This window comes from Parasteatoda tepidariorum, chromosome 5 (genome assembly GCF_982258835.1).
Source record: "Parasteatoda tepidariorum strain Cologne lab strain chromosome 5, Ptep-v5.0, whole genome shotgun sequence".
Lineage (NCBI taxonomy): Eukaryota > Metazoa > Arthropoda > Arachnida > Araneae > Theridiidae > Parasteatoda > Parasteatoda tepidariorum.
In genome coordinates, this window is record NC_141759.1 from 5061417 (window position 1) to 5089015 (window position 27599).

At 27.8% G+C, this 27599-nt stretch overlaps 2 protein-coding genes across 6 annotated transcripts; one reads left to right on the forward strand and one right to left on the reverse strand.

Moving 5' to 3' along the window:
- Positions 1–1670, reverse strand: mRpS9 (mitochondrial ribosomal protein S9). Its single transcript, XM_016061488.4, has one exon. It carries the CDS (start codon positions 1242–1244, stop codon positions 39–41), a length of 1206 nt encoding a protein of 401 aa, XP_015916974.1. The 5' UTR covers positions 1245–1670; the 3' UTR covers positions 1–38.
- LOC107446746 (putative RNA-binding protein Luc7-like 1) lies at positions 1580–27384 on the forward strand. Of its 5 annotated transcripts, XM_087163194.1 has the most exons (11): positions 1640–1843; positions 2884–2978; positions 4729–4765; positions 9154–9220; positions 12512–12610; positions 16738–16848; positions 19568–19711; positions 21000–21176; positions 22476–22618; positions 26183–26359; positions 27225–27384. In XM_087163194.1, exons 5-11 carry the CDS (start codon positions 12515–12517, stop codon positions 27289–27291), a joined length of 915 nt encoding a protein of 304 aa, XP_087019320.1. In that variant the 5' UTR covers positions 1640–1843; positions 2884–2978; positions 4729–4765; positions 9154–9220; positions 12512–12514; the 3' UTR covers positions 27292–27384. The 5 variants fall into 5 exon arrangements, with proteins under 5 accessions (XP_042907681.1, XP_071041567.1, XP_087019321.1 ...); XM_071185466.2 differs by lacking the exon at positions 4729–4765 and having other exon boundaries at positions 1603–1843; XM_087163195.1 differs by lacking the exon at positions 9154–9220 and having other exon boundaries at positions 1612–1843.
- Positions 27385–27599: the final 215 nt, after the last annotated feature.

Below are 27599 nucleotides of genomic sequence, written 5' to 3' on the forward strand. Positions count from 1 at the left end.
TAATTTCCAACAATATTTTATTTATGTAATTTGCACATCTATCTTTTCTTCCATGTGAACTTAGCTCTACAACCTTTTTGACCATATATCTTTCGCCCTCTCACTCTCCTATCTCTCGTCAACAGGCCGGCTATTCTCATTTTTTCAACATCATCGGGCACGAAACTTCTCAAACACAATGCGATACCCAATCGTATTGCTCCCGCTCTTGCTTTCTCCCCATTTCCAGTTACATCAACCTCAATGTCAACCAGACCTAACATTTTGGTGAACACAAGGGGATACATAACCTGTTCTCTGTCTTCCAAACGATCTAAGTAAAATACATCACCATCGTTGATTTTGACTTTACCAGTACCATTGCCCCTCACTGTCACTTTAGCATGGCAGAACTTTCTTATACCAATGGCCTCCATGTAAGGCCGGCCATTTTCATCGTACATAAGGTCTGGAACTTCAGTCATTGACACAATGTCCTGTAATTCCCGTCTGTATTTACATATGTCTTCCTTAACCCGAAATGAATATGGGTGACTGCATAAGCGTTCCAGAGTTTGAATGAGAAATGAATATTCCACTTCATTGATGTTTTCTAGAAACATATTTTTCATTTCATCGATTGAAAACCATTCTCCTCCGCTCAGATTTAAGAGTTTTTCTGGCGGTGGTTCTAATATACCTCTGGCTATCATTTTATCTTCAAACTGATCAAGCTCGTGAAACTTTCCAACAATTTGATGCAAAGCTGTATGGTAATTACTTTTTCTCGTGTAAAAAAATGGACTAAACGGTCGGCCATCCATATCAAACTGAGCTGCTTTTTCTTTAGGAAACATTTGGGCAGGTGGTTTCATCATCGGTCTTGCTTTCTTTTCATATAATCCAGATGGTAAGAGATATGCAATGGCTTTGTCCACGTCTTCTTGTGTCATAGTTCCAGCTTCTAAACCCATCATGTTTGCTAAATGCTGCCGGCCTATTTCATACTCGTCGCTTTTCACTTTTAAAAAGTTTTCATAGTTTTTAGCTCTTTCCAAGTAAGCTTTCATAGCTTTATTGATTGTTTTGACACGAAGAGCAGCAGAAGAACTTGAAACTGCAGCTTTTAAAATAGGAATATTATCAGGAAGAGATGTTGCAACTTCCGATTTAAAACGTTGAAAAACTGAGCAGTTACATGGCACGAACACTGAACGGTGTAACTTGGAGGCACATACAGCACTGCGATTGATACAGGAAATCATTTTCAAACTTGATCGATTTAATAAACTTTAGAATACTACTTTCATAAGTATGTTAATAATCAATGCACATAATGTTGCAATTCAATCGTGCGTAAAATCCAACAATTCCAAAAAAAACTTTTTATAATATATAAATTAATGAAGAACTTCTGTCAAAATACAGATAGTTGAAGAATTGACAAGCTTAATCATTAGTTTAAAAATAATTTTTTTTTAGTTTCTTGAGTTATCATTTGGTGTTTATATAAGATGGAAGCCGCTTCCAGCGGCGTGTTTCTGTCTAGTTCAAGATCTCCTAGGTTTAATGAAAATGACGGTTACAGCTCAAGCTATTTAAAGCGAAACTCTCAACTCAACTATCTTGCTTAATTGAAATGAAAGGAAGAAAAGCAGCTGATTAGCTAATAGCTATGTCAAGTTTATATTTGTTATGACTTAAATTTGTCATTAGAATTTGTGTATTTTTTTAATTTGTGCACTATTATTGCACAAAAAAATTGTAAAATCATTGGATTTATACGTACGTAGCTCTAACATAATGTCTGCACACGAGCAAATGCGAGCTATGCTGGATCAATTGATGGGAACCGGCCGTGATGGTATAGTTTATTTTTAAAGGAAAATGTTCTCACACCGATTTATGAATAAAATTTTATGAAAACAAAATGTAGTAATCATATTCATTGTAATTTTATGCTGAAATTTGCACTTTTTCATCACTCCAATATTTTAGAATTATTCCCCATTTTGTTAAGCTTGTTATTCATGACTATTTACGAATTCTAAATGAGCGCGATAGGATTAATTTCGATATCATGTTTTCTATCTGGTTGTTAATTTGTGTAAATACTCACAGAATTCGAATTAAGGTGATTATTTAAGTTGGGTTAATAATTTATTTTTAGTAAAATTGAGTTCTGAAGCTCAGTTCGTTATCATTTCAGTTAATTATTAATTTTAGCATTTGTGAAATGTTTTTCTCAGAAGAATAAAAAAAAATTACTATCCTATATTTCACAACTGTTCACTATTTTTTGTGTACCGTAAAATTAACATTTAAGGTATTTTTGGTAAATATTATGCTGAAACTCAATTCTGAAAAACTTAAAAATCTGATAGAACCCTGTGTTTTTACTGAAAAAACCCAGGTTTTTTAGAACCCTAATCATTGGTAATTCTTGCTCATAATAAAGCAATTCAATTCTGGTAATTACAATTGGTAATTCTTGCTCTGTAAATAGAAATTGATAAGTATGTAATTTTTTTCTTTTAAGTCACGCATTTGTTTACTGTAATCACTATGTATTTTGATAGTAATCATAATGTTATTTTTAACCACCAATAAGAAAAAAACGGGGGTATTTTCGAAGCGTGATCTGTTGCGCCAATTACAATCGCCAAGGTGCTAAATAGATTTAACTTGCAATTTTATTAAAAACAAGATCATGTTGATGTTTTCCCGAGGATGGCTTTGAGTTGGTCCCTTTCTGTAAAGTTTTTTTTTAATTTCTCGCTTTCCACTGCCTGGAAATTTTCAAAACTTGGCGATTATTCTGCCACAGATCACAAAACTGAAATCTCCCCAAAAAACTAAAAAAAAAAAAGAATCATAATATTTGATTATTGTATTTAATTTCAGGTGAGAATAATAAGTTTAAAGTGCATTTCACAGATCCAAGAGTGTGTAAGAGTTTTTTGCTTGCATGTTGCCCACACGACATCCTAGCGGCCACTGTAAGTATTTCAACCTGTTGGGTATGGGCAGGTTAATCATTGATTAAGTTATATATATCTCATGTCATGTAAATAGTTCTTCCAAGAATTTCATTCTAATTCTAGATATTGAGATCAAATTTGTGTGCCAATTAAATACTTTCTCATGTGTCAAGTGTAACTAGTGATTTTAAAGTTGGGGTTTTTGTATGAATGTATATTTTATTTTTTATATTTTTTTTATTATTTTACTGTCTCATTTTTAGCAAGATTGAAGTTGTGTTACAGGTATTATATAAATTTTTTTTTGATTTATAATATGTGATTTAGTTTATAAAGTTACAGTTCTTAGATAAATTTGAGCAATTGAAATAAATTGAGCTATGAAAAATTTAATTCTTTTATTTCTTTTCTCATTACTGTTATTTTTTTAAACTATGACTCTTTTTTCAATATTTAAAAAATATCACTTTTTCAAACAAAGGAGCTTTAAATATTAAAGAAGATTATGCATAATCTGTATGAAACAAGAAGGACTGTAAAGCTTCTAAGAAATTATAATCTATTGTATATTTTCGAGCATATGATCATCTTGGTATATAAAAAAGAACACTTTTTTTAAAAAACATTTTCCTAAAATCAAAAGCGATATAGATTCCAACATTAAAAGAATAGTAACAGAATAATTTTTGTCTATTTTGATCATTAAATAATAATATCAGTTTATTTAAATCAGTTATTTAAATTCAATTTTCAATTAATTATTTATTAATTAATTTTTTTAAAAGTTTGCCAACTCTGATGCATTAGTTCAGAGTTTTTATAAATTTTGCTTATGTTTTCTAAGAAATTCCCCTTTAAAATATTTATTATTTACGTTTTTTTAATTTTTTTTATTGATTAAATTTTTTAAAATCAGAGGGTATTTAAGGGTATCCTGAGGGATTTTTGTTTATCCTTCCGGTTTTAAAAATTAAGAGCAGAGCATATGATTTTTTTGGGAATATTGTGGAATTCTGATTTTCTCAAGAACATAGGTTCTCAGACTTTTGGTAATCAAAAACTTATAATCCGAGGAAATTTTACCAGAATTCCTTAATCCAAAATTAAAATTTTCCCTAATTACTGCTAATGAGATGCTTACATACACGTGATTTTTCTGCCAATGGGCAGAAATCTGCTGATTGATTCTTTTAATTTGGCGGATTTTCTCCATTTTGAATATTTGAAACTGTGCTGAAATCTGCTTTTATCACAATTCTCATTCACATGGTTTGAATATCAAGCATCTATTTTCTCATTTGCCTAATTTAAGTTACACACTGTGATTTGTATTAACATAGTTTAAAACCATACATCGCAATTAGTATCACACAATTTTAAAAATCCTACGTCGCAATTCTTGTAACAACTGAGATTTTTCTCAATTTAGTTACTATGAAGGTGTGATAGTCATCATTGGTGGGTAATTTAGTTATAAATTTTATTTAAAAAAATCATGTTAAATACAAAACAAGTAAGGTATGTAAATTGATCTAAATTTTTTCCCCTTAAAATTTTCAGGGTTTTTCACTTTGTATCGCTATCACTCCTGTTAAATAAGTAAAAGTATTCAATTTTGTCAGTGAGAAAGTATTTTTGGCATTTACAAATTCATTTTTATTACACATTCGGATTTATGGAGACTTGGAAGTACTTTGTTGATTATGTATTAATTTACACTCTTTGTTAAGAAACACTTCTAAAATCAAGTCCTTTTTTAATTTTTTAGAGATAAATACATTCTTAATAGAAGTTTGGTCTTTCACGTGAGTATTAGATTAAAATGGAATAACATCTTCCTCTTCATTAATGATCTTTCTTTTGGGTAGTGTTACCTAATTCTAAAGTTTACTTCAATAGGCAAAATTTTGATGGGTGAGTAAGATAGATAACTTAGATTGAAACGCGAGTAATGGTTATTATTTTAAAACTTTTTTTCTTCTTCTCCTTCTGAGATAAGACCTTGTTTGTTGAATAACATACTTACTAATTTATCAATATTCTTTTATAGGAATTCAGTTTCAAATCCATTTAACTTTAGCTATGCAAATATTTGGTTTTAAAACTGTTGTATTTTTTTAAAAGCAATTAAAAAAGAATTAAAAATAAAAAGTTACAATACACTGAATGATCCAAACATGAACGTCACAGATGTCCATATTTTTGAGAGGGACAAAATTAAAGTAGAAAGTAATACTAGTTTTTTTAATTCTGCTAATATCAAAATTAAATCTGCTAAATGTCTGTAAAAAGATCAATCTGTTCTTATTTTTAATGCGTTTAAATGGGTGATTGAGAAATTTTTTTTGTCTGAAATAATGTGGGGACTTTTAGAGACGTAAGAGTTAAGTGGTACATACATCCCCTCTCTTGCAAACAATGTTTATGGCTCACAATCACGATATGCCAGGGGTCTGTCCAGACATTTTGTGAAAGGTCCGTTTTTGTAAAACTGTGAAAAAATTACTCGTAATTTGTGAATATAAAATGAACCTTAAGTTTCATTCTTTCAACCAGGGTCCTGCTTTTGTGAATTTGTGCAAATAGGGTCCTGTTATTGCAAAAACCTTTTTCAAGGAGTTTTTAAATTGTAAAGACATACAAGATCATGCTCAACACTGTAAAAAAATTTTAAAAAATAAACAGCAATTGCTACTACTAAATTAGAGATGCAACGTACAAATATTTGGTATTTAGCCTATACTGCTGAATGCAGGATATTCATTTCGGACGAATAAAGAAAGAAGCGTCTGCCGAAGACAAAACTTAGCTCGTTTACATCTGTCTTTCTTTCCCCTCCTTCCTGGGAAGGGTTTATTCGATTAACAAAACAATAAAGAAATTTGAGAAGGGTCTGATTAAAAGATAAATTATTTTGTGAAGGGACCATTTTTAAGTTAAAATATTTTGTGAAGGGGCCATTTTTATGGAAAGATTTCTTGAATGGTCTGTTAACGGACCCAAATTTCTTCTAAACAGACCCCTGAATATGCTATTTTGTGACAGTAGCATGAAATCAAAAATTATGCCATCTCTTAACATTGTTTGCTGGCCCAAAGACCACTCATAATTATTTTATGCTGGTCGGAGAAAAAATATAGTGGTCCCTGACCACAGTTAATTTAAAGCTTGGTTTTTATTCTAATAGTCTCAAAATTTAATATTTTGTGAAAAACTTACAAAGAAATGTAACACGAATAATACATTTCTTTTTTTGCTATCTTTCTTGCTCACCATTAATTGTGTTCAACTTATTAGTTTGAAATCCAGCCTGAAAAAAAAGTTTTCTATTCAAAATTATTATTCCATTTTCCTTATGTGGATGATCATGCCATTGGTAATTGCTGGGCAATTATACCAACCAAGTGTTTTGCTGTTAAAGGGTTAAAATTACAATGGATTGTGGTGAGTAACCAAACAACTTTGAAACATTTTGAAACGAAGAATTCCTAAATCATTATGAATTGTAATATTTTGCCGTTATTAAAATATCTAATTGGTAATACTCACTTTAAAAAAACATAATTTTTGCTTTTAAAGCAATTTATTATTTTTAATAAGGAACGCCTACCTATTTTAAAGTGACATTTATTAGTTATTTTTCATTCATTGTCAAGCATTAAATTTTTTTTTTTTAAATCATCATTGAAGTTAATAGATTTTTTTTATTTATTTATCGTTTATACATATGAACTACTTATCCCAACTACTATTGCAATTGATTGAAAAATGGTAAAAAGGTTATATAAACTGAATTCTTTCTTTAGTATTATTTTCCCCCTTGTTTCTTTTTTTTTTCTTATAGTGCTTTGGCTGTTGTATTTCCTGAAATATATAGTCTATCATAAAGTTTTAAATTAACTTTGTTTACCATAAACTATGTATATTTTTTTATAGCGCAAAAAAATATTTGTTAATATTTTTTTAATGATTTAATGTTCTTCAAAATTTGAGATATATAATCCAAGATTAGTTAATAAAATAAATGAGTTGATTAAACAAAAAAAAAGTTACCTCTCCTATTACTACCTAGACTCTGTAATTAGACAGTAAATCTAATTAAATAGCTAAAAATTGCTTATTTTAAGGACTAACTTTTTTGTGTTTTTTTGAAATTGCTTTTCTAGTATTTGAAATCAGTGATTTATTTTTTTAAAATTAAGTTAGTTGTAGGTTTCATTCAATAACTGTATTTTTTTAATAAGCTTTAAACTTAAATTACAATTAGCTTATAACTTTTATTATACTATAATCATTAATAATAAAATATTTTTTTTTGAAGGTGCATTAACAGATTAATTTTTTATTTAAAAGAGAACTTTATTTTTCATTCAATCTATTTCAGTTTAAAGCTGTTTTATTTTTCATTCTTTAAGTGATATTTTACTGCCTCTAAATATTTACAAAAATCCACAGAATTTTTTATTAAGTATTTTAAATATTTATCTAGTCATTAGTTTGAAATAATATTTTTTATTTATGGCCTTTTTCATAATCATTTTTCTTTTATGAGTCAAATCTGACTTCAACCTTTATCCATCCTCAATTTTTCTTTTATTCAAGGGAAAAAATATTCTCAGAATTTTTTTAAAACGTTCTAATTTCTTCTACTGATTTTAGATTTAGATGCTACTTATTTATTTGAACAACAAAGCAACTTAAGAATCTAATAGTTTTTAAAAGACATTTATGATTCTTCAGAAGCAGTGGTTCTCCAAATTTTTTGTAGTCAATATTTATTTCCTTGAAAAGAATTATAACCAAATATTGTGAGCGTTATAGATTTCTGAATAGAATAAGCTACAAGATTTTGTACTTATCAAAGTACTCCCTGCCACTAGGACTGGGCTCTGTAAGACATTTTATATAATGATATAGCGTCTGTTAGACATCGCCATATAGTGATGTATCGTGATATAACATATGTTCAAAAATTATTTCTTTTGAACTACAGAAATTTTAAATCAATTAAAAATGAATAAAAGAAGTAAACTAAAACAAAAGAAAATTATAATTATAAAAAAATGCTTCTATAGCATTAATAGCGTTGCTTAAGTTTTTAAATAGAATAGTAAAAGTGAATTGACGTAAGAGGGATGTTTTAAAGTAAAATCAAACACAACCTTTGTTTTAATTTTTTTTAAAATTTAAAAATGATTTAAGATTTATTGGTCTGAAATTAATGTTAAAATTTTAACAAACTATTTTACTTACATGTATTAAAAAAAAATGAAAAAACACATCAAAATTATTGCACACTTTAGTAAAACAATTTTTAAATTATTAGTTAAAAAAAAAGCATTCGTTTGGAACATCATTATTCTATTATTTAATTTTTTAAAATAAGTTCGATTGAATGATGGTCAAATTCACTTCATAATAAATGTAAGAATAAATGTAAGTTTTGCATTATTTATTAATTATTATTTTATTTATATATATAGATTTATTTATTTTCTTTTGAAAACAAAATCCACTTAAGGTTTAAAAATAGTCATCAAATTCTATCTAATTATTATACTTAGGTGCATTAATTAATTTAAAAAAAAACTTTTTGTAACAAAGTATAAACTACTTAAATTTGAAATACTGCTATTAAATTGTATTGCTTAAAATGATGAAGAAAAAAACTATGAAGAATCTTAATTTATTCATAATTTCTTTTCATTAATAGATTGAGTTCAGAATGATTAGTCTTGTACTAACAGATACCACTGATAATCTCAAGCTCTAGGAGTAAATAATGATCTGGATCACTAGAATTTAATTGCATTCAGTTTGGAATTTTTTTTAGCTTTAATGTGTAATTCCTTTATGATACTGAATTCTTAATAAATGTTATGATTCTTATTATACCACGTATGACTAAATTTGGCACCTACCTGAACGTAACTTTGGGAATCACTGCTGTATTAAAACATATATAAAATAATTCTATCAACTTGAGGTTATGCTACATTTACAAATCTTTTTCTCCTCATCTGTAGTGCACTTAAATTTAGCTGATTAATTTAGGCAACCAGTTACATTTAATTCTCAAAGTGTAGTATGGTTGCTGCTGAGTTGAGAAGTAAACATAAAATAATATTGATGAAAAAACGCTATTGGGTATTGTGTTGCATTGTTATTCACTGCTTATCGTTTTTCCTTGAAGGCCTCATCACAAGTAGAAGATATGTTTATGAGCCTGTTGTGGGTCACCAAACTTGTTTCTGCTCTTGGTAAAAACATGTGCTTTTGTTATGCTTGTTGCTTTGTTGCCATTAAGCTCTACAGAAAAACATCCAATTAAAATATGTATAGGTGAAAATGTTCTGTTCAAATTGTGAATGTTGTATTATTGTAAGTGAAAGGAATGTGTGAGCATATTAAATTATGATGAGTGATTATTTTTTTTAAAAATGTTTTTTTTTTCAGGTTTATCTTTAATTTATGGGGTATTAAATTACATTCTTAAATAAAAATCTGTTTAAAAAATCCGTTTGAAAAGGTATTTTAAATACGAAATCAAATTGAAACCTACAAGAGCATTAAAACAACGTACATTCAATATTTGTCCTCAAATTTATCGATGGAAAGGAAAATCTGCTTGAAGACGTAGCATTGAAACGAAATCAATGTCAAACCTAGAAAAGCATTAAAGTAACGTACGTCAAAAATTTGTTTTCAAATTTATGGAGGAAAAAATAAAAATAGACAATTATGCTTGAAGGGAAGGCAAGGACAATTATGCTCGAATTTGAAGGAAACTAACACGAATGCAATACTTCTTCAAGGGGGGCTCCCTACATGCCTTCATGTTTGAGCTTTTCTGTGATGAACTGTTAAACAAAAAAAAAGTTATAAAAATAATGTTGCATATTCAGAATTATTCTGAAGCACAAATGTAGCATGGAAAGGGAAATAAATGTCCGTCGGAGTCATTATGGACTGAGGAATTATTAATTTATTTATTTTTTTTATTAAATAATAATGTCTACTAACAATAACTCAAAAGAAGACTGTATTATTCACTTGTATTGCGTAGAACTTTATGAATATATTTCAATTTTTATTTAATTTTGGCTTTTCTGTTATTTATTTTCTTATTAATATTTAAATTTGTCAAGGAAAGCAAAAACATTTTTATTAGAATGAATTTAAAAACAAGTCCAGTATTTTCTTTTTCCATATATTTTCTTTTTAAAAATATTTCTTTTGAAATAAAAGCCTGTGCATTTATTTTATAACTTTTTTGTTTCTATAAACTTTTCCATATGGATTATTAAGTATGCAATCCCTTGTCTAAGATATAATAATTTATGATAAAGCCTATTGAAATGTTTTGAATTTCACAAGAGTTTGATTAATATTTCATCTTAATTGCAATTGATATTTAATGACATTATAATGTTTTATTTGTTCTGATACTCAAATTAGGAGTTTTGACATCTTCTTAGTTAGGTTGAAAATGATAAGGTGAACATTTATTGCTTGTTTCTCCATTTGAATAGGCTGTTCATCTAGAACTAGAAAAAGTTTGAAATAGTGTTTCCTCAAATAAATAATTTTATAAATTCTTTGAGTGATTGAGTGTGGTCTAAAATTCTTTATTATTCGTATTTTAACTTTTTGTTTATAAGAAAAGGTCTCAATATTGTAGCTCGATGATAAAATATTGTAATGGTTAAAAATAATAAATATTCACTATTTTGTAATTTATCTAATAATTTTCAAATTGTCAAAAATTGCACAAAATTGATGTCTTATAGTTTGAGGAAGGACTGAAAATGTTTTTGAGAAAAAATCTTAGATGAATACTTAATTTCTATTATACTTTACATTTTTTTCAATTGTAAGAATTTAAAATTCCGTGGATTCAGCGAGCAAGACTTTAAAAAAAAAGTTAATTTTTGCTTAATGCAATACTGCTTTGTCTATCAACGGCCTATCAAGGTGTTCGGGAAAATATTTGTAGCACCAGGAGTGTTGCAGGGGGGGGGGGAGAGAATACACCTGTTCGCACATACAAGGTTCAAAGAAAATTTATGTAGAACTGGGGAAAATTTAGAGCTTAGTTAAAAAAAATTAAAAACGTGTCACTTCATAAAATTTTTTCTTTAAAAAAATCTTTATGTGTTGATTTGTTTATTTATTAGTTTGTATATCTTAAATTAATGTGTAAAACTTTAAATTGAGTTTAATAAATTATTTCTAAATTTAAATTATTTCAATATCTTGTGATTTCTATTCTTTATTACATGCTAGTTAATTCCAGAGCTGTTTAAAGTCAAATTTTTAAAAAAATATTATTATAAAAAATTTTCAACAGTATTTAAACTTTTCTTTCTAAAAATATTTTGAAAAACTTTTAGTATCTTTAAAAATAAATAAAAAAAGAAGAAAGGAATAATTTTGGGAAAAATTTCAAACCAAATTAATCGTGTCCTAGAGAAGTATTAGGCTCTAAGAATTTTCTGTGTCCCTGGAGTGTTGTAGATCCAATAAATGGTTAAGAAAGACTCAAAGTTGATTGAAACTAACTTAACACATTTCCTCTTAAGTTTAAATAAAACGAAATTGAAGTTGACATTTCTTTTTGATGTTTAAATGAATAAAAAAAATCGAAGTAACTCATTTTCTCTTGAAGTATAACTTAAAAACAATAAACGTAAATCATTTTCTTACCTTTATTATTCATTTTTTTAAATTACAGCCTTTATTTCTGATAATATTTGCTGTCTTGGGTATAACAAGCACCCTGATTTAAAGAGCCAATTGGTCCTTCATTATATTTGAGCTTGACTGCTTCTTATTTTAGATTTATCTAATTTTACTGTTTTCTCTCTTCTCATAGCACATTATTTTTTCTAAGAAAATTTTTTTCGAATTTCTTTTTTGAATAGTAAATTTTTGAATAATTTATTTTGCCTTCATGCTAATTTGAAATCTGTTTGTAGTTCTTTTCCCAGAATCTAGGCACATTAAATTTTTCGTATTAATTCTTTTTCGAACTTCTTATCTAAGAACACATTAGCAAATCTAATGTGAAATATGATTTTCTTAAAAAATCAACTTGCTTCTCATTTGCATGGCATAAATATCTACCATTCATGTGCATTTTTTAATTTTAGAAGAAATAAACTATTTTTTATTCCTCTCACACACTATTGCGGTTACATGCTTTCAAAGAATTTGCTAAAGAATGTTCGTGACATGTTTTCTTGCTGTCATAAGTTAGTTTAAAACGCAAACCATATGTGATTTTTTTAAAGAAAAAAATATATGCATGTATCTCATAGTTATAGATACTGTTTACTTTATTACAGTTTTTCTGGAAGGTAAGTTTTTACAGTTTTTATATTTTAAAGCTAATCCATTATTTTATGGATGAAGAATATTCCAGCCATCTGTTTCCTTCCATAAAGGGTCCAAACACTACAGTTGTAGAGCTTAATGTGCAGCATTTTATTATGCCAAATCATGATTTTTAAAATAGTTTTTAATGTAAAATGTTAATTTATCTTTTATAGCGGATGGATTTGGGTGAATGTCCCAAGTTGCATGATTTAGCCTTAAGAGCTGATTTTGAAAATGCTTCCTTGAAGAAAGATTATTTCTATGATGTGGATGTAAGTAGCTTTATCAGTTATAAACTCTGTTATGATCTTTATTTTCAGATGAGATCGGCTCTAATATTTTTGGCCTCTTTTCACTTGTCAGCAAAAATATGAAAATTACAAACCCTCTCCCATGAGCTTTGGTGGCTCAGGGGATAGAGTCCTCACCTCCCGATGAGGTGCCCTGGGTTCGAATCCCAGCAATAGCTGGTCGATACGACTTCTGCCCAAGCCTCACAACAATCACAGTGCCAACGTAGATTTTCTACATTGGTATAGGGAAATGGGTCTGAGTCTCCTTGACGTCAGGCTAAATGTTAGAGGTTTTCATGGTTTTTTCCTCTCTCTGCTACACAAATTTGTGTTAGTTCCATCAAAAAAATCCTCCATGAATGCAAATTTTTCCCAATACTTGATCCAGGAGCTTCCTTGAGTTCTGGATTGGGTTCTAAATTACCCGTACAGAGTTGAACTTTAGTAGCCAGCTGTAAATTCAAAAAATTGGTTCGGTTGTTTGACAAGAGTTATAAAATGAAATACCTTAATCAGAATAACAGGTTACAATTGGTTCAACTCAAAATTGGGTTTGCTGTTCAATAATTGGTGATAAAAATTACAAAAAAAAAAAAAAAAAAAAAACTACCCTTTTCAGTGCGTACATAAGAAAGGCAGGCCCCTTTGGTTTTCATATTTTCACTGTAATGTTCTAGTTTTAAAAATTTTAGGATTACATTGAAATAAAATATGTTACTTTACATGAAAAAAAATTTATATTTAACTTCATTTTACAAAATTTTGGAACTACTCAAAGAAATGTCTTATTTTAATATTTTAATTCTCTGCAGCAGAATTTCCAGAACGGACATTCAACACCATCTTCTTAAATCCAAATTTTCCCCCAACCTTAATGCGGTCAGGCAAATTTTTTTATTCTCAAAATTCAGCTTAGTCTGTAGTATGTGTGACAAAATATACAAAAAAATATATCATTATACATAGAAACTATGTTGTTTAAATTCAGGTTGAATTTTAAACAATGATACTAAAATAAATTGGAAAAGATTTCTATACTGTGAAGCCTGTAATCATTTAAAAAAAATTATGTTTTGTTCTTTGCTATGTTCTCTCAATTCATTTTTTAATTTTATTCTAAACAAGTTTAGAGATATTTAAAAATGGAGACTCAGTGATTTTTATTCATTTCTTAAACAGTATTTTTTAATTCTTTTTATTTTTAAATTTGATGAAAAATAATTTGTAGTTACACAGTAATAATCTGCAGTGCCCGCTGCTATGCTTTAGGGTTTCAACTATTTGGGTTCGAATTTGAAGTTCATCTAAATTTTGGTATATTTTTTTGCTTTTTAAGTAAGATTTGAATATAAGGGTATTGTTGGATCTTACCTCAGTATTATTTATATCTCCTCTTCCCCTTGTCAGCAAAATCAAGCTAATGACAGCCCCTCTTCTCTCTTTAGGTGCTTATGTTACTTAGGTAATGCTTGAACAACCCCATCATTCAGGAGACTGTTTTATTTCATGAAAAATGTATCATAGGTAATTAAGTTGTGCCAGTGTATTGTGCTGCATTGTAGGAAAAATTTCATGTAGAGCACTCTCCTTGTATACTAAGAAAAAAAATTCATGTAAAAATATGTCTTATCTTATTATATAAAACGCTAATACGTACGTATGTATGTATCAATAAAACCGATGATATTTCTTTTCTTGCGCTGGCAACAGTTTTCTTTTTAATTGATTGGATTCGGCGCGCAAGAGCACGTAGTGAGCAACCAGATAACAATAACCAGAGTGAGCATTATCAGGTTGTTCAATTCAGATTCATGCACTAAAAATATGACAATATTTAATTTAAACTCAATTAGGAATTAATTAATTAATTGAAGTGAGAATGCTTTAAAAGGCCGCTGTTCAGGGTTGGGTTTTTGACGTCAAAAAGTGGTTTTTGACATGACAAGGGTATAATACTGGTTTAAACCGTCAAAAACCCATCAAAAATGTCAAAAACTAAAGTTTGCCAAAAAAATATATAAACTTCAAAACTACCAACAGTTGCCATGCATTATATTGAAATTTAATTATACTATAGGTAATCAGCAGGTTCTAAAATATTTTTTAATTAAAATTAAGTTAAAATAACAGATTTAAAATCTCAGAAATTTATATTCAAATGCATGTGCAGAAAAATTTTGCACAAAATTTTTTTAAATATTTATATTTTGAAAAAAAAAAATTTTTTTTTTGATACTTAAGAAAATTAAAAGTTTATTTCTATGCATTTTTGACATATAAGGAACATATAACTAATATTTATAAGGAACTTACAAGTTATGTTGTATAAATACAAACTTGATACAAGTGTATGAAAAAAAATTTTTAATGTTATACCGAATATCTTTATGTTATTTTGAATTTAAAAGTAGTTATATTTGTGAATAATGATAAATATAATTCATATTGTGTATTATATTTATTTATAATTATTACACTTATCATTTTAAAACAATTTTTACCTCTTAATTTTTTCCCTCACTTGTATTAAGAATACAAATAATGCATATCTTGAAAGCAAGAAGTAATTATTCAACAGCTGAATATTTAGATATTCAACAAAACTATGTATATAGTATTCAGCAAAATGAAATTCACAAGTATTCGGATAAACTAAATTTTCAGCATAGTAAATGAAAAGGCTGAATATACTGTAAATCGACACTAACTACTCTGTGTATTTAACAGAAAGCACTTAAATTTGTATTGTCTTATGTTAAAAAGATTATTAAGAAGATTTAAAAGAATATTAAAAAGATTTTTCTTTAAAAGATGTCTAATGTACAAAACTGCTAATGTTTATCTTTAAAAATGTCTAATTTTTAGTATAATCTATACTATACACTAAATTTGGTTATAAATAAATTTCTTAATAATATCACTGCAGATTTTCAATAACACATGAAAATGAATACATAATATTACAAAAGATGTGAGCTTTCAAAAGTACAAGATTTTGGTTACTATTCAAAATATAAGTGTTTCTTCAAAATTTTAAATTTATTTTTTCGAGAACATATTTAGAAACACTATCCTAAATAAAAAATATATTAATTTTATGTATTAATTAAATTTCACATATGAATATAGGTTTTTGACATTTTCGACATTTTTGACAGTGAGGTTTTTGACGTGACGGTTTAAACCATGGTTTAAACTGTCAAAAACTGTCACATGTCAAAAACCTGCCAACCCTGCCGCTGTTGAATTGATATTTTTCTACTGGGAGCTACCTAAACGTCTAAAAAACGTTTAAGTGTTTGTATTGAATGCATTGAATTTTTTTATATTTCGCGTTTATTTATGCATTGAATTTTCACCATTTAAAATGCAGAATATTAGTGAAGCAATATTTGATAATTTATTTTGCTAATATGTTTCTTATTTAGCAAATGTTTTGATTTTTTCACCATGTACAATCTAAATAGCTAATATACTTTTTTAAAAGCCAATAAGAACATCGGTAGAATTCTTCTACATAAGTACGATACTGTGTCTTTGATGATAATATATTATGTCTTTGTGCTAGAACATTGTGTTCATTGGCAAGCGAGCGCAGCGAGCCATGGTTCACGGCGTGAACCACATAGGATTGCGTAGCAATTCTCGGAGGTTGGCGAGCGTTAGCGATCAGGTGGCGGAGCCTCCTAGTATTACTATATATAGTCCTAAACTTTTCAATTTATTTTTTATTTTTTGGCATTGCAAATAATAGGGGCATAAAAATTAAATTTATAACTTAGTGAATAGAAAAACCAATAATTGAAAAAAACAATAATAGAATTAAGAATAAAGAAAAAAACTTTACTTGGTTAATACTATGTTTGCAGATTATATGTAATAAATATGACAAATGTCAATATATACTGGTGGACATCAGAAAAAATATGTCAGGAATAATTTTCTGTTGTTGAATTTTTCCGATGCATTTTATTTTGTTATTGACAAGTTACGGATATTGATTTTATTAAGTTTATATTTATAACAAACCAGTATTTCTTATTTTATTTAAGATGTTTATATTGAAAATAGTTTATAATTTAAACAATATTTTCTCCTTTTTATAGGCTATGGAACATCTACAGAATTTTATCAACGAGTGTGATCGTCGTACAGAACAGGCAAAAAGACGTCTTGCGGATACTCAGGAAGAATTGAGTGCTGAAGTAGCTGCAAAAGTAAGAATAAGTTATTGTGTTTATTTTTAATAGCAGTGTTGGAAATCTTTGAAAAGTAACTCATCTTTCTTCATGGTTCATTCTAGAACTGAAAAAGGGTTGGGTGGTGGGAACAAAAAAGGTAATATATCCTTTAAGAAAAAAAAGACACTTTTGTAAAACATAGCATGTTTTTTAAGAGATCCATGATATTCTTAATCAAATATGCATAATATACACATGTCGTTTGTGGTATATTTCTACTTATTATAAATGAAAGAATAAGCATACTTCCCCTTTTCCTTCCCATAGTCAATATTTTTCTTCCTCACAAAAAGCCAAATATAAAGCAAGTCATCAGTAATAAGTAATATATCTTCAAAAAAAACCGCTTAATTTAACCCTCTGACAATTTAGCAAATGGGTAAAATTGGGAGAATATTTCTTCCCAATACACTATTTCCCTATCTAATAACATTGAAAAACCAGTTATTGCCATGGTGAGAAGACTGCAGGTTAAAATACAACTATTTATGCGCAGAGCTGTCAGTGGGTTAAAGAAGTATTTATTGGTATATACAGTCGAACCCCGCTATAGTGAACCTGGGATATAGTGAACACTCGGATGTAGTGAACTTTTTTAGCGGTCCCGTCCGTATTCCTATTTAAATAATGTTATTTTTAACGCTTATAGTGAACAGCTTAGAACTTGGAAACTCGGTTATAGTGGACTCAAATTTCATTTCTTTAAATATCTTTTTCAGTCCTCCATCTTTAAACTTGTAGGTGTTGGGACTGAAAATGAATGCATTCCTATAAAATGTGTCATATTACTCTCCTTTATGCTTATCACTTTTAACTATATTGTAATAAATCTCAAACAGATCATTTATCTTATTCTCCCCCCTCCCTGACAAGCCTCACTTTATCTCTTTTCCCCAAGCTTGCTCTATAAGTAGTTAACTTGGCCGTCTGCTGAATTTTTGGAATTTTCTTATCTGTTCAAACCATATTCTTTACAAATCACCCCTTGACAATCAAGAAGGGGAACAATTTAACTCGTTCTACAGCTGCTCTCTTCATATTCTTACATTATCTATTTGAGATAAGATTTTTAATTCAAAAGCAGTGAAAATGGCAAATTCTCTAAAGAGAAAAGCGTTTTCGAGAGATGACAAAGTTAAAATTGTAAAGCATATTGATGATGGAACCAATCAATCGACACTGTGTAAGGAATTTTCCTTGTCAAAATCTACAGTTTCAAACATTTGGAAAAATCGAAGTGCAATTCTTGCGGCATACGACAAAAACATGATTTCATCGAAAAAACTGCGTGGAGCTGAAAGAGAAAACGTAGAAGATGCTTTGTTAAGATGGTTCGAAATCTTGTTCATAATGTGAAAATCTTGCATTCTTTGCACATTGTAGATAAGAAAATTGATGAACTCAATTTAAAATCAAATTGTGTTCAATCAAAAATCACAAATTTTTTTCATAAAAAGTGAAAATAAAACTAATATTTAGCGATGTAATTACTTTTTCCCTCAATTTTTGCTTTATTATCTGTTAATTAGGTAATAATTTTTTAAATAACTTATACAAAATTGCAAAGCCAATTTTCAATCATTCAACTGTCTTATGCAAAAAATATTCTTCGAAAAATTTGGATATAGTGAACCATCGGTTATAGTGGACACATTACTGACGGTTCACTATAGCGGGGTTCGACTGTATATAATAATAATTTTATGAAAATAAATTTTTAAAAAAATAAGTAATTTTCAAATAAATTTTGTCCAAATTTGGTGGCTGTAAAAGGCTTGGCACTAGTTACAGTAGTCAAGAAATCACTTACAACAGAGATTTTGTGTTCTGAGAAAGATTTTCATTTTTATATCAGTCTATTTTTAAGTTTTTTTTTGTCATTAAAAAAGTTCTCTGTTTTCACTTTAAAACAAATGCAGTTTAACCTAAAAAAGAAAATTCTAACCTTTTTACATTTTCCCACTAAATTGGTATTAAAAGCCTTTTTTAAAATTAAAAGAAAGCAATTAATATGTAAAAGTCTCATTTTTAAACTTTTTCAGAATATTACCTTTTTTTTAAAAAATTACGCTTTTAGAAATCAGCTAAAATTCGTAGTAATTAATTATTGGCAAATAAAGTTGCTGCCAAAAACCTTGTCAGTTTTTTATGAAACTGTCTCTAAATGAGCATATTAAAAAGTGATCCTTAAGCTAGTGATTCAAAATTTGCTGTAGATCTATGGTATTTAATGTTATGTTAAAAGTTTAAATCATTTGGAAATTTTTTAAAAAGAGGTATATAACGTGAAGGACTTTTTGATGGAACTGACCCGCATTTGCGTTACATGGAGAGGAAAACCTCCCACGGTTAGCCTGATGGCAAGGGGACTCTTACCCATGATACCACTGAAGATATTTTACGCCAACACCGTGGTCGATGCAAGCCAGATGTAGAATTGGTATCGACCAGCCATCGCTGGGAATCGAACCCAATTCACTTCATTGGAAGGCGAACACTCTATATTGGTTAAGATATTGGCAGTTAAACTGCTATTGATCTTGTGCATCATTGTTTTATTTTTATCTAAGTTCTTATATAGCAACTATTTAGTTGGTTGATGTAGCCTAGGACTGGTAGACTATTTATGATTTCATACTCTGTTTATTACTATTCAAAATATACATTAATATTTAATAAATATCTCATCTTTTAGCTTAATAAAGTTCACGAGCTTGCTGAACAAATTGGGAAAAAGTTGGCTCAAGCTGAAAAACAAGGAGCAGAAGGTAATGTGGAAGAGTCTATGAAAACTCTTGAGGAGGTGGAAGAATTTCGAAAGCAAAAATCAATGGCTGAGGTATTTATTAGATATGATTATTTTAAAAAGCAAATTGCTGCTATTGTTTTCTTATGCTATAAAATATTTAAAAGAAGATGGAGGAGATATTTAACAAAATAATATTGAACTTTCAACTTAAAAACTATGCATCATGATTTGCAGTCATCTGATTTGTAAATAACACAGTGTGATTCCTATTCACTCAATTTAAAATTCAAAAACCAGGTTTCGTGTTCTTGAGATGAAAATTGACATTTTGCAATTCATATTTATAAGTTTGAAAAAACAAACAGTATGACTCTTATTAATGCGATTTAAGGATCAAACTTTGTTATTCATTTTTCAAATGAAGCATGTTAAGTTCATTTCTAAGGATTAATAATAATTCTTGAATAAAGAGTCAACACTTTATCTAGTCTCCATATAATTCAAAGCATAACATTTTAATTTGTTCACACAGATAATCAAAAAATAGTAATTTAAAATTTTTATATCATTTTCTTAAATATATTTTTACTTTTATTTTTTTATTAATTAATACTGATATAAATATCTGTTCAGAATTAAGGTGTTTTTGTTTCTTGAAATAATATGGCTTATAATTTTTATTTATTTATTTATACTTAATATAAGTTTTAAAATTTTGTGAAATAAGATAACAAAGTATATCAATTCCTTAATTCTGGAAATTAAAACTGAAATTTGTCATTTTTGGAAAGCAGAAATTAACCGCAATCAATTAAAATATATGCCCTTCTACATACTTTTTTCTCCTGTAAATGTCAGGTATTTTTTCATGAAACCCTGCTGTATGTGTAAACTATTTAAAAAAAAATTTTTTTTTTCTTTTTTGAAAAATGCTGTCCTGATTTTTCTTTATGTTTGTATGAATACAAATGCCAATTTTAAGGTCTAAATGCATACAGGATTTTGTTTATGCCCACTAACTGACTAGCTATTTACGTCTGTTGCAACCTTGCATGAGCTTAATACAATTTAGTACGTTATGTTTGCATTTCTAATGCACACATTTTAACATAATAAAATTTTAGTTGTGTGCTGGTGTTTATTTGGTAATATTTTCCCCCTCTATTTATTTAATATAGAAAGACTGAGAATATGTGTATGCTGTGAAATTAGTGGTGGTAGACCACTTTTGTTTTAGAAATGAATAATTTAAATAGACTCAGATTCTGATATATTGCAAAGTGGCATTACTGTAAAATGCTTTCATTTTGCAGAAAATAAAATCTAAAAGTGTGTATACTATGAAAAAAGCATTTACTTGAAAACATTTTTATTTCAGCAAGAGTATCGAAATTCGATGCCTGCTTCAAGTTACCAGCAACAGAAGCTTCGTGTTTGTGAAGTGTGTTCTGCGTATCTGGGTATTCATGATAACGATAGGCGTTTAGCCGATCATTTCGGTGGGAAACTTCATCTCGGTTTTATTACAATCAGAGAGAAGTTGGAAGAATTAAAGGTAACCCTTTTATCATTTTAAATATTTGTATTTTTAAGAAATGAGACGAAATGTGCATGTAAGTGCGTATATATATAATATGACAAAGTAACGTGGGTGAGCAAGAGAATTATTTTTTTCTTATTTGTCACTCATTTGAACTTTCAAATTTAGATTTTTTAATATTATGAGAAAAAATATACTCCTTAAATTTTGTTTTGTAAGTTTCCTTTAAAATATTCTTTTGTGGGAGAGGAAGGTGTTGAGATATTTTATGCCAAGTTTCTTAATTTAGGATTGTTGGAATGAAAATGACATAAATATCTGTTTAATTTTCTAAATTTTTTTTTAAATGCTACTATAAACTAATACGGTATGAGCCATTGTAGCTATTCACTCATGGATTTATTTGATTCCTTTTTTTTAATGAGTGTATATGTGTTATAAGCTACCAAAGTAAATTATTTGCAATATAACTAGATTATTTTCCATATTTTGTTAAGAAATTTATTTTCAAATTTACTTTTGAAATTTGGTGCAAAAGTAAGTACTTTTCTTAAAATTGTGCACAACTTTATTCAACCACCTATTTTATTGTTTACTTTTTTAGTACAAGATAAAACGAATGCTCTTATAAATAAATAAATAAAACAAAGCTAACGGAAAATAGTTGAATTTACATGCACCCCCTCTTGGGAAGTGTTTCGAAAACTATGTAAGGGTGTGATTGTAAATACTTACTATATGCAAATATGCTTATTCTATAAAGAATATTATACTACTTATTTTAAGAGCTCTTTTTTATTGTTCATAATTTTGAACTTTATCTGTTTTCTTCTCTATTTTCTTGCATCACACAAACCTGTTATTAGATAATGAACAATTTTTCTTCTATGTTTTCCTCTGTTTAAGAAATTACTGTTTCTTACTACAGTCACATCAAGAAGCCAACATGCTGTCTTCATAAGAGTGTCTTACTTTAATCATGTTGAAATATTACTTTTAGTGGGGAAAATATGATGTTTTTTTTTTGTCTCCTTGTTTCATATACTTAATGTAACCATTAATTTTATTGCGTTTTTGTCTGAATATGCGACTTTTATTTCCAACACGCCTTTAAAATCTTCTTGTTCTGGATTCTTTCCCACTAAATAAATGTTTAGCTGTCTTAAATTTAACTGGGGAAGTTAAATTTCTTTTACATAAGATTTTAAAACAAATGTTTATTTATTTATTTTTGGAAAGTAAATTAAGATTTGATTGTTAAAAAAGTAGTTTCTGGAAAATGGAGCTTTTAACTAATATGAGTTTTGTTGGTAGGCTGCAGTGAGTGAGAAGCGTCAAAAAGGCAGAATGGAAAGAGACAGAGATTACGCTAAGGATGAACGTAGCAGAGAATGGAACAGAAGCTTTTCAGAAAGGGAACGAAGTCGCAGTCGAGAACGTGCAGCCAGACGCCACAGGTACAGAATTTCCCTTGAAATTTTTTGTGTGCTCAGGGGTGATTGTACCCTGGAATTCCAGATTTATCGTATCATTTTTGTAGGTTTAAACATTTGAAAAGGATTTTTCTGGGAATATTGCAAAATTCTGCTTATCTCAAGACTAGGACTGGGCGATATTAGAAATTATATATCGTGATATATCGTCAGTTTTGCATCGCGATATAGCGATGTATCGCGATATAGTATTTTTGAATTTCATTTACTTTAAAGCACAGGAAGTCAGATTTCTATCAAGACTTCATACGCATATTGATTTAAATCAATTTATAAATTTGAAAATATATATGTTTTGCTTAAGAAAGATATTAAATAAATTGACTAAGATGTACAAATCTTACTTAAAATATTTATTGAAAAAATGTGTGTAGATACAGAATGAAATATTTGCACTTTTTTATCGTTTATAAGGTATAAGCAGTCTTAATTTAAGTTAACCCCTAAAACACCCTTAATGAAAAAAAATATTGTTATTAAACAAAAGCTGATTTTAAAATTTCAAAATATATTTTAATTAAAATAAAAGTTAGATTGACTAAAAGCCGAAGTTTAAAATTAAAAATGTTCGAATTTTAAACTAAAAAGTAAACATAAGATTTGTAATAATTTCTTAAAATTTTCGTTCTCTGAAAGATTTCTCAGTTTAAAAATAAAAAGGGAATTTTATAAAGATATCTAGCTGAAATTATTGAAAGAAAATTTAAAAAATTTAAAAAAAAAGTTTGTTAAGATATTCATTATACACTTAAAACAAAGTGTTAAAAATATTTTTTTTTTTAAAAAAAGAAACTTTTTTTAACAAATCAATATTTGCTTGTACTATTATGCGTAAATAATTACAGAATTATTAAGTTCGATCGTAATGTTCAAATTCTTAATGAAGAAGTAAACACAAGTTTTGTTATATTTTCTATAAAATGACCACGCAAATAACAAAAGATTTCTTAGTTTAAAAATAAAAAAATAAATAAAAGTGAAATTTATCAATATATTTACCTAACAGCATAGGAACAAAATTTAAAAAATAAGTTCGTTAAAAAATTATTTGTATGCTTAAAACAAAGAGCTAAATAAATTTTAGAAAAAAAATGCTTCTTAAACACTATTTTTATTATTATTTCATATAAATAATTCAATTAAATTAAATAATGACCGAATTATGAACGAAAAACAAAGTAAGGCAAAGTTTCTTAATTAAATTCTTAAAAATAAAAACAAAAGAATTGTGATATTCGGTAATATATTTAGCTAATTAACTAATAATATAAAACGAAAATTAAAAAAAAATAATGATTTTACTCTCTAATAAAACGAAGTAGTAATTGATAAAAAAAAAGAAAAAAGAAATGAATAAAATTCGCAAACTTTTCAAATTCTTTTGAACAAATAAAGTTTATTGACTTATGTCCAAAAAATAAGTTTTGTTTTAACTTTATTTCTAAAAATAAAAACAACTCAAGATTTATAAATTTAAAATCAGTAATAGAAGCCCATTAAATTATTAGAAGTTTTATCCGAAAGGTTTTTAATAAATTAAAAGAAAGTAAAAAAATAACCTAACAAATTTATTTACTTTGTAATTCCTTATGGATGCCTTAAATTAGATTTCCGATAATTTTCACATTCAAAATATAAAAAAAGTTTTGTCAGAAAATAAATAAAAAACTTACCTAATTAATGAAGAAACTTTTCTTTATAAATTCTTTTCAATAATAGATTGCGTTCAGAACAAGGTTACGACGGTGATCACGAAGTTAATCCCATTGAAAATAATCTACAAGAAACGATTTCAAATCGTGAAGGTGCGAAAACGAACATGTGATATAACGATATAAGGTCTCAAAAGTGATTCTGATTCTACCGCTCATCAGTCAAGGCCGTCTCAACATAACGAAACAATATCGTCTTCCTCAGCGCGAGTTGGCATCGGAACGTAAGAGAAAGTCCTTGCGTGTATCGCTACATCGTTATATCGTCTTCTTCACTCGACGCTTAAATCAGATTTCTGATGCATCGCTTGGAATGAAAGTTGCTGTATCGGTTTGCCGATATAGGCGTTAAATCGATATGTCGCGATATATCGATTTATAGCCCAGTCCTACTCAAGACCATTGGTTCTCAGGCTTTCGTTTATCAGAAACATAATTTGACAGAATTTTCAATAAAATTCTGCAATCTAATATATAAATTTTAAAACTTTCGCTAAATTCCATTAGTAAGACATTTAAGTGCATGTAATTTTGGCAGTTTCATAGATCTTCAATATTTTGAATATTTGAAACTGCACCGGAATTTGCTATTATCGTTATTCTTATTTACATGATCTTAAGTATCAAATGTTGATTTCCGTATTTACTTACTTTAAATGTTACACGTTGCGATTGGTGTTCAGACGAAAGTTCAATAGCGATATTTGTATTTACGAGTTTTTAAAATCAATTTCACTATTCTTACACGTGCCGTTTAAAAAACAAGTATTGCCATTTGTATTCGCACGAGTTTAAATCAAATGTCACAATTTGTATTCACACGTTTTTAAAATCCAATATTGCTATTTGTATTCCTGGGTTTGCAATATCAAACATCAATTTTTGTATTTATACAGGGTCGAAAAGCTTTGCAGTGCCATTCAAATTTAAGCAATCAATAAGTCATATATAGCGATTCATATTCATGTAATTTTAAAATCTAATTTCGTGATTCCTATTCTCGATGTTAAAATCCAACATTGCGATTCATATTCATGCGTATTAAAATCCTATATCACGATATTCATATTTACGGGATTTAAAAATACAGCATTGCAATTCTAGTAAGAGCTATGATTTTTTTAAAAATTAGTTACTATAAAGGTGTGATAGTCTTCTTTGGTAGGTATGCATGATATATATAAAGTGATATCTTCCACATAAAATTTTCACTTAGTGTTACAATCACACCTGTGTGTTATTTTCTTTTAACGTGTTAAGATAGTTTGTGAATCTGTATAGTCGTATAATTTTTGCTTACAAATGAATTTTTTCTCTTTTTTTTTTGTTTATTTCATTTTTTTGAGAAAAATTATTTTTATTTAAATTATTCCTATCTTAATTTAAGTTCTTATTTGAAAATATTAAGAGATATGAAAATATGTAATAAAATGTTAAAAATATGTAGAGATTTAAAGAAATATGCTGCGCAAAATGAAGATTTCAAAGCAGTATATTACACTATTTTTTAACCTAATTTTCCTTCATAAAAATAGCTTAGTATGCATGTATTTCACCAAAAAATAACCTGATTTTAGCCTAATATTTTTGTAAAATGGTGTCCTGATTTTTATTTTGAACTACTATGCAGTCTGCAGTTATGTGTTTGTTGTTCAATTCATAAGATTGCTTTGAATCGTTTAAAAACATATCTATATTTCTGATTTCTCGAGCCTACATTTCAAAACAAAGAAAATCCATTTTTGGTTTAAATGAATTTTCATGTGTTGTGGTAATGATATGGTAAAAGCTAAATTCCTTTTTTTTTTCTATGCAGGTCTCGTTCAAACTCTCGTAATCGCCACCGTCACAGATCGAGATCTCGTTCGACTGAGAGGCGGAAGCACAAGCATCATCGTCGATCCCGTTCGAAGGAACGTCACAGGTCACGAGAGACCGAAAGGAGACATCGTCGTGACAGATCGAGGGAGAAAAGCAAGGAGAAAACTAAAAGGTATTTTGAAATAACTAACATAAAATTTTTTTCCCATTCATTATGTTATATTTGTTAATATTTAACTTGTATAATTGCAAGGAGTAAACACATTTGGAGTGAATCTTTTTTTTTTATTAAAATTTTTTATTGTTCATTTTTTGTCTAAAACTAATGTATTGATTTTTCTAAAACTTGACAAAAAAAGTTTACTTTTAGTATATTTACTTTTTAGTATTCATTTTTCTCTTAAGATTATTCTCTTAATATTCTCTATAAGATAAGTAACTAGTTATTTATTTATTAACATTTGGGTGAAGGACAGTTTTATTTCTTAAGACTTTTTTATTATTTCAAGAAAACGAAATTATATGAATTGTATTTATATTGTTCCAGAAAAACAGCAACAAAAAAGTTTTTTTATTTTTTATTTACAAAAAAAAAAAAAAAAAAAAAATTAACTATGTGTAAAATTATTGTATTGATTGTTTTAGAATTTGTCAAAACAAAAAAAAAATCTTAAATTAAAAGCATGAATCATTTTATCTTGTTTTATTAGATATCTAAATTAATTTTAACATAGATGTTAAGAAGTCAAGTTCACATTTTCAAATTTGAATTTTATTCAGAATTTATCTATATATATTTTAATATTTTATCTGATTTTAAAGATTCTTGAACCAGCTAATAAAAACATTGTAATTATATAAATTTAAATTTCCCAAAATCCAATCTACTAATGAGTTAAGGATTCAATAGTTGATACCTATTCAAAACTCAACTTATAATTTTTTTTCAATTAATAATTAGTCAAACAATCAAATTTTATCTGTTTACAAAATCTTTTTTCATAATACTCTATTGTATATAAATGTCCTGTTTTCAGGAGTGATTCTCGTGAACGAAGGCATTCTACTTCTAATGACAAAGAAGGAAGCAATCATGAAGACTGATTTTAATCTTCATTTCTTTATGTGTTTATTATTATTTTAATTATTTCTTCTCAAACTATATCTTGTGTGAAAAATAAATATTTGTTTTGCTTCTTTCTTTTTCAAATTGTCCACTTCTCATGTATTCACATGGAGATGATGTAACCATATGAATAGGAAACATTTAAAAATTACTTCACAAAACTCTAAAGAACTTTTGTACTTTCTGGAAACAGTATTAGTTTTTATTAAAACAGTATTTGTCAAGACAGTATTAAAACAGTATTGGTATTTTTATGTATGTAGTTTCTTAAGGGGATGCTATGCCG

Coding starts and splice junctions, on each gene's coding strand:
- mRpS9 (XM_016061488.4), bottom strand. CDS start 1,244: ATGATTTCCTGTATCAATCGCAGTGCTGTATGTGCCTCCAAGTTACAC.
- LOC107446746 (XM_043051747.3), top strand. CDS start 1,783: ATGTCTGCACACGAGCAAATGCGAGCTATGCTGGATCAATTGATGGGA. Junction 16,849..19,567: donor GTGCTGAAGTAGCTGCAAAA/GTAAGAATAAGT, acceptor CTCATCTTTTAG/CTTAATAAAGTTCACGAGCT. Junction 26,360..27,224: donor AGCAAGGAGAAAACTAAAAG/GTATTTTGAAAT, acceptor TCCTGTTTTCAG/GAGTGATTCTCGTGAACGAA.